Source organism: Hibiscus syriacus, unplaced genomic scaffold (assembly GCF_006381635.1).
Source record: "Hibiscus syriacus cultivar Baekdansim isolate YM2019G1 unplaced genomic scaffold, ASM638163v2 tig00110890_pilon, whole genome shotgun sequence".
NCBI classification, from domain to species: domain Eukaryota; kingdom Viridiplantae; phylum Streptophyta; class Magnoliopsida; order Malvales; family Malvaceae; genus Hibiscus; species Hibiscus syriacus.
This window is the reverse complement of record NW_024062900.1, coordinates 12096666-12104691: the sequence shown is the minus strand read 5'-3', so window position 1 is coordinate 12104691 and position 8026 is coordinate 12096666. Positions and strand designations below refer to the sequence as shown.

Genomic DNA, 8026 nt, shown 5'->3' with positions numbered 1-8026 from the left:
AGTGATTCTACAGTTTTGTGACCAATTTAAAGGTGCGACGATTAAAACACTTCTAGTTGGGGCCGTTCCCCTCAAACTTTGCCCAGTTAAAACATAAGTCCTCTAACACACTATCGCAAGTTTCAGAATCTACCGCGATAAGAAATGTCTTATGTTGATTTCCAAATTTGTTGAGCTTAAAATATCGGTTGATGAAAGAGGGAGTGAACGATATGAACTTCCCTTGAACATAGACAGAGTGTTGGGACGGGTCTCCCAGATGCGCATAAAACTCTTGGACCATTGATGGCACCACCGCCTTTGGGTGTTGAGCAAATTTTTCCCAATTATGTTTCCGGACAATGTCCATCACCTCGGGCCCAAAAGGTTCCTCATCTACCTCCAGGAATACAAAGTCGTTTTCTAGATTAACTTGGCATTTCTAGAATGCCTTAAATTTGTTCTCGGTCTCAGCACTTTAGAAGAGCTGAAAACTTTTTACAGTAGCAGACAATGTAGAAGCACTAGAGTTTGACTTAGAACTAGATATGTTAGCTTGGTGAAATATTGAATGGAAAGAGAGAAGATTTTGAACCAGAGTTTATTGAGGTTTTAGGTGAAAGAGGGAAAAACTAAAGATGAAGATGAAGAGTGAATGAAACTGGAACGGTGAGAGAGAGTAAAGTAAGTGGTTTTGGAGAAAAAATTGGGTACTGGGCGGTTTCTTAGGCGTAGAAAGTTAAAAAGCAAAACAAAAAAGATATGATAATTAATGCTGAAGATTTGTGATGTGAAAAAGAAATAATAAAATAATAGAGGAAAAGATTATCCCTCTTAAAAAGGTCGTCGAATTATTTTTAAGGTTTGCTTCCTTCCATGTATGAGCTTGAATCCTAAGCTGCCAAGTGTCAAACAATCACTAAAAGATAATATTAGAGAATAAAATAAAAATAAAGAACTCATGCAGAATAAAGTAAAGAATAAATATTTATGTACAGAATGCAAATTATGTTGCCTAGACAACAAAATTTGTTCAAGCAAGAGGAGCAAACTCTTGGGTGTCGTGGAGTAATGATATCATTTTATCATGCAGGATTGGTGCTCCGTTGTATGCCTTCAGTCTTTGACCATTCACTTTAAAATTAGTCCCATCATCCACGTTTGTGACTTCAATTGCACCGTGGCTATGCACTTGATATACCATGAAAGGCCCTGACCACCTGGACTTCAACTTACATGGGAACAACTTGAGCCTTGAATTATAAAGCAATACTTGTTGCCCAAAAATATTTTAAAAATTGTCAAGGCAAAATTTTGTATCTTGCCACTTCTTCATCTTTTCTTTGTAAAGACAACCATTCTCATACGCCTGAGCTCTAAATTCGTCAATCTTATTTAGCTCCAACATTCGCCTTTCTCCAGCAAGTTACACATCTATATTAAGTTTCTTGATGGCTCAGTATGCCTTGTGTTCTAGTTCCATGGTCAAATAACATGCGTTGCCATAAACTAACTTGAATAGAGATATCCCGAACAACGTTTTAAATGTCATGTGATATGCCCACATTGCCTCATCGAGCTTTGGTGACCAATCTTTTTTATTTTGAGTTAACCACCTTCTCAGGTGTTTGATTTATTCTGCGATTAGAGACTTCAGCCTGCCCATTAGTCTGGGGATGGTAGACTGTGGCAATTTTATAGTGCACCTCGTATCTTTGTAGTGCCTTGGCAATTAATTTATTATCGAAGTGAGTGCCTCCATCGCTGATAATTGCTCATGGTGCTCCAAAATGTGTGAATATATTTTTGTGCAGGAACTTCAGTACTGTCTTGGAGTCATTTCAAGGTGTTTCCATGGCTTCAACCTATTTGGACATATATTCCTCCGCCAGGAGTATGTATAAATCACCAAAGGATGATGGGAAGGGTCCCATAAAATTAATTCCCCATACATCGAAGAGTTCAACTTCCAAAATATTTTTCCATGGCATATCATTCCTCTTCGATATATTCCATGTACGTTGGAAATGATCACATGACTTATAGAAATCATGCACATCCTTGAATAAGGTAGGCCAGTAAAAGCCAGATTAGAGGACCTTTGCAGTAGTCCTTATCCCACCAAAGTACCCTCCACACATGGATGTATGAAAATGATATAGGATCTCCTTGGGTTCTTCTTAGGGGACACACCTCTGGACTATTTAGTCTCCATATTATTTGAATAAGAATGGTTCATCCCAATAATAATGGCGTACATCATGTATGAACGTTTTCCTGCCCTGTCTAGATAAATCTATAGGAATAATACCACTATCAAGAATGTTAACTATGTCAGCGTACCATGGTACTCCCACAACAAATAAAATTTTCTCGTCAAGAAAATCCTCCTGAATATCATTCATGTCATGGCAAATATTTTTTTCTCTAGCCTAGACAAGTGATCTGCTACTTGGTTTTCAATACCCTTCTTATCCTTCACCTCGAAATCAAATTCTTGCAGTAAGAGTATCCATCTAATAAGCCTAGACTTTGCATCCTTTTTATTTACTAGGTACTTAGTGCAAAATGATATGTATGTACAATGACCTTAGTTTCTATAAGGTATGCTCTAAATTTATCAAAAGTGAATACTACGACAAGCAATCCTTTTTCAGTGATGGTGTAATTAAGTTGTGCACCATTAAGGGTACGACTAACATAATTGATGAAGTGAAATATTTTACCTTTTCTTTGCCCAAGCACTGTCCATATAACGTAGTCACTAGCATCGAACATCAACTCGAACGGGGCATCCCAATCAGGTGGAACAACAATTGGTGCCGAAACAAGTTTTTTTTCATATCAGTTAAGGAGTTGAGACAGTCATCATTGAACAAAAACGATTGATTTTGTTGAAGAAACAGACACAAAGGCTTTGAAATCTTCAAAAAATCCTTGATGAAACGCTTATAAAATCCTACATGCCCTAGGAAACTCCTGATGCCCTTTACGGTAGTAGGTGGAGGCAGATTCTCAATTACTTCCACATTGGCTTTGTCAACCTTGATGCATTGGCGAGAAATTTTGTGTCCCAAACATAATTCCTTCTGTCACCATAAAGTGACATTTCTCCCAGTTTAGCACAAGGTTGGACTCCTCACATCACTTCAGCACATTAGATAAATTAACGAGGCATCAGTTAAAGTTATTGCCTGAGACAGAAAAATTATCCATAAATATTTGCAGGAAGTCCTCCACCATATCTGAGAAAATGGCCACCATACATCTCTGTAAAGTTGTCGGGGCATTACATAGTCTGAACGACATCCTCCTAAAGGTATAGGTGCCATATGGGCAGGTGAAGGTGGTATTCTCCGCATCTTCAGGTGCTATGACGATCTGATTATACCTAAAATACCCGTCAATGAAACAGTAAAATGCCTTGCCTGCTAACCAATCAAGTATCTGATCGATGAAAGGAATGGTGAAATGGTCTTTCTTTGTCGCCTAGTTGAGCTTTCTATAATCCATACAAATTCGCCAACCCGTAACAGTTCTTGAATTCAAAAGCTTATCATTTTCGTTCTTTACCATTGTCACGCCACTTTTTTTTGGCACACATTGAAATAGACTGACCCAAGAGCTATTGGATATGGGTTCTACACAATTTTTATGGAAATCTTCTAGCTGGATTTTGTGTATGCATATTGTAGGGTTGATTCCCTTCAAGTCTACCATAGTCTACCTGAGAGCTTTTTTCTGCTATAACAAAACATTCAACAAACTACCCTCTTGCTCGGGGATAGACTAGCATAAATTATAACTGGTTAAGTATCGTCACTACCTAAATTAGCATATTTCGAATGTGATGGCAAAGGTTTAAGTTCTAAGGTAAGTGAATGTTGTAACGAAGGTTTTGGAGGAACAAATTCATTAAAGTAAAGAGATTCAAATCTCTTACCTGGTCTAGCTTGAAGTAAGCTAGATTGTTCCACCTTCAGTAAATAATCCTCGGACTCTTCATTTGTTCTATCTTCAGTAAATCCTACGTTTGCCTCAATCGAAAAAAATTTGCCTAGGCAAATATTTTTACCTACCTCATTCTGAACAAATTCTCCTAGGCCAAAATTATTGTTTCTATTTGGCTGAAAAATATCATCGGGGCAAAAATTTTACACTCCTTTATCTGAGCAATGTTATCTTTGCATAGAGTATCATATTCGTTTAAGTGTAAAATTTTGCCTTGGTCAAAAAATTATGTCCCATCTTCTTCATGTGGCTCCATGTCTCCAATGCAATAGCATTATTCAAAATCATCAATATATTTAAGAGTGTTGAAGACATTTATAGTGACGCTTTGATCAGTCACCCTAATCGTAAACTCTCCTTTCTCGCAATCTATTAAGAGGTGCCCAGTGATTAAGAAAGGAAGCCCAAGAATAATAGGTGCATTTTCATTGGTCTCACAGTCTAAAATAAGGAAATCTACTAGAAAGATAAACTTGTCCTCTTTAACTATCATATCTTCAATTTCACCCTCGGGATGAACATGTGATCGATCAGTCAGTTGCAAAATCACGTTGGTTGGTTGAGCATTACTCATTTGAAGTTTCAAAAATATGGACTTGGGCATCAGGTTTACGTATGACCCCAAGTCACAAAGGGCTCTCCCAACATGATTATCACTGATAGAGGATGGTTTAACAAAACTTCCAGGATATTTTTGCTTCGGCGGAAGTTTACTTAGTGCCAAACAATATTTTGTTGTTGTGGTAACATTTTCTAATATTTCCACCTTTCTCTTATTCGTGACAATATCCTTCAAGAACTTGGTGTAAGGAGGCATCTGATCAATAGCTTCGAGCAGTGGGACATTGATATACAGTTTATCAAGGACATCAACAAACTTTTTGAGATGGATGTCGTCATTATGCTTCTTCAACCGCTGAGGGAAAGGCGGCGTGGCCTTGATTTCATTTGTTGTAGATGGGGTAAAACTTTTGCCTTGGTAATAAATTTTCCCCCTCACTAGGTTGACTTATTGACCCCTCGTCCCTTTCCTTCTCCTCAAGCAAGTCTTCTTGTTCAGCATGTTTAGCTTGACCTTCTGGTTCTTCATGTATAATGCCTTGGCGAGAAATTTCTCACTTCTTTCCCCAAACTTATCATCGATATTAATTTGGGTACCACTCCTAAGTGTAAGCGCACTGCATTGCTCCTTTCCATGAGGCTTAGTGACCTCAGTATCACCAGGGAGACTTCCTTACGGGTGAGAATGAACTGTTGTGGAAATTTAGCCCACTTGATTCTCCAACGCTCTCAATGATGAACTATGGCTTTGTAATAGAGCTACTTGGCTTTGTAACAAAGCGCATTGATTCTTAATTATCGATGAGTGTTCATGTATTAATGTTTTTGTTGAAGCCATGAAATCTTTTGTCGAGGCCATAAATTCCTGTAGTGAAGCTTTGAGGGAGTTAGAATTTGAGGAATATGCATTACCTTTATTATTATTTTGTAAGGGCATATGTTGATGCTAGAAACTTGAATGTTCAGAGGCATTTTGTTGTGGCCTATTAAAGTTGCCTACATAGTTTTTATTGTTCCCTTGATTACCCCATGAAAAATTTGGATGCTGTCACCATCCAGGATTGTATGTATAAGAGTAGGGGTTATTGTTGATTCCATTAAAATTGCCCACGAAATTGATGGATTCCTGGTTTTTTGGGCATTTACTCTCATGATGGTTGCAACGACAAAGAAGTTGCTGAGTTAGTTTCCTTAATTTATTTCACCTCAATTAAACGCTGTAAATTTTTTAGCATGTTTGTTATGGCAGAAAGTTGGGCAGAAATTGAATCCTTACCGTCAAGTTCATACGCCTTAGATATTTTCCTACCAGTTCCAATCCTTGTAGGCAGGAATTGATAGTCGTTGTTAGTTATCCGATCAAGAATATCAAAGGCTTCCTTGGGTGATTTGTCAAGAAAAATGTCATTCCCTGAAGCATCCAACATCATACGACTAGGTGCGTTGACTCCATTATAGAACATGAATACTTGAGTCCAGTCATGGAATCCTTAGTTGGATCATTTACGAAGTAAACTTTTACATATGTCCCAGTACTCACACATAGATTCATCATCACCTTGGCGAAAACTTGAAGTGTTATTGCGAAGCTAGGTGTGTATATTTGGCGGGTTATATCAAAGAAGAAAATTATTACATAAGTCAGCCCAAGATTCCATTGAGCTGGATGGGACTCCACTCAACAAAGCTCTTGCTAAGTCACGTAAACAGTAGAGGAATAATTTTAGTTTCAACATGTCCTCGTGCACACCTTGTTGCCTAAACAAGTCACACACTTCAAGGAAAGCAAACACATGATGTCTAGCATCTTCATTAGGCAAGCCACCAAACTGACTGATAAAATTAAGCATGTTGAAAATCACCAATTTGAGTTCAAAGTGAGTTTCTTGTATTTCCGGTGCCACTATTCCAGGGTTGAGATCATCAAGAATTATATTTAAGTGATCTCGTATAGTTAGTGGTCTTCTAGCATTTTAGGGAATATTTTTTGTCGCGACATCGGGATCTATCTGATCTTCAACAGGGTTATTAGCCTGAAACTATAGTCGAATCATATATCCTCTGGCACGATGAGCACGTCACCTTTGTCTGAATAATTGCTCGATCTCAGGGTCAAATGGTATTAATGGTTCGTCAATAGATCTCCTGCTCATTCAACAACAAAAACCTACAAAATAAAATAATAAAACAAACAAGTAAAACTAAAATAAAGAAAATGTGACAAGAAAAAGTTGCTATGGAAAAAATTATCAAAATTCCTCCAGATGACAATCCTGACAATGGCGCCAAAAACTTGATTGCGTGTAAATATGTGTTGTGGCACGAAAATCTATGCAAGTATACATAATCGATGCAAGTAATATAGTAGTAAATGAGTTATCATCTCTACATGTATTGTTGGGAATTTTTTATGTTTGCTACAACTAGAACTAAGTGTCACTAGTTAGTTCTAAGATTCTTATCTAAAAGAAAAGAAAGCAATAACAAATGATGTAAACAGAATGAAAAGTATTGTTGAGCCGAGAAAAATTATAAAGTAAAGTGAGCAGAAAAGTTTGGTCGAGGCAATAAAGAGATGCAAAGGTAACAAATAAAAGTTGTCAAAGCAAATAAAAATGTTGAGTTTACGATAATATGAAAAACCTCACACATTCAAAATTTTTATGGAGCAATTGGGTTGGATTTGATATGGCGAGAAGTTATTATATGTCTAGGATGATTTAGTGTGCTATGCGTATGCTGCCCGACAGGATTTACTAGAGTGTTCCTAGGTTTGTCAAACTGTTGCTGTGGTAATACTCCTCAACGTAAAATGCAACTTTTAGCATATCATACTCAAGCATTCACCCTTTTAGTCGAATGAAACCCTCCCTATATCTCTAAGGCAGATTAGACCCTCACTATCCCGTATTAGTTCCATTGTCTACGTAGATCTAACTTAACTCTCTCAATATCAGGTATCAACTTCTAGAAAAATGACAATCTCTCAAAAGCTCTTACAAAGACTAGGTATGTTTTGCCGAAGCACCAGACAATTTCTCAAAAGCACTCACATTGTCAAGGCAAAATATTAAAACAATGAACAAAACAACACTTAGCATAAGTAAACAATATCAATCATTAGCAATGAAATAAAGTATCAATAAAGCAACATCCAATACCAAATAAAATAGTTTATGGTGTGGTAAATATCATCCCAAAATCAATCTTTAAGTGATATGGAAATAAAGAACAAAGGAGGAAAAATCCCAAAAAAGAGCTTTGATGTGACATTTGAACCACCATCATGACTTCTATGGTGACCAGCCTCTCTCAAGGGCCTGACCTCCGGTCCAATGATGCCTAGCTATGGAGGGCACTAAGGACGGTCGAGTAGGGGATGGTGGAAAAGTGAAGTATTGCAACTGCTTAATCTAAGCCTATGGTATTTTCTTTCCTCTTTTAAAAATCTCCTTTATGAAGAGATAAAAAAGGG

The 8026-nt window shown here is 37.3% G+C and overlaps 1 protein-coding gene across 1 annotated transcript; it reads right to left on the bottom strand.

Moving 5' to 3' along the window:
* Nucleotides 1-4264: 4264 nt before the first annotated feature.
* LOC120144726 lies at nucleotides 4265-6014 on the bottom strand. The gene is made up of 3 exons (XM_039158723.1): nucleotides 5828-6014; nucleotides 5066-5223; nucleotides 4265-4927 (listed from the first exon to the last, which is right to left on the bottom strand). Exons 1-3 carry the CDS (start codon nucleotides 6012-6014, stop codon nucleotides 4265-4267), a joined length of 1008 nt encoding a protein of 335 aa, XP_039014654.1.
* Nucleotides 6015-8026: the final 2012 nt, after the last annotated feature.

What these genes read in the sequence shown, in the direction of transcription:
- LOC120144726 (XM_039158723.1), bottom strand. Translation starts at nt 6,014, where the DNA reads ATGTTCTATAATGGAGTCAACGCACCTAGTCGTATGATGTTGGATGCT. An exon ending in TAAGGCGTATGAACTTGACG is followed by an intron (nt 5,224 to 5,827) that starts GTAAGGATTCAA and finishes CTCACCCGTAAG; the next exon opens with GAAGTCTCCCTGGTGATACT. An exon ending in TATACATGAAGAACCAGAAG is followed by an intron (nt 4,928 to 5,065) that starts GTCAAGCTAAAC and finishes AATGAAATCAAG; the next exon opens with GCCACGCCGCCTTTCCCTCA.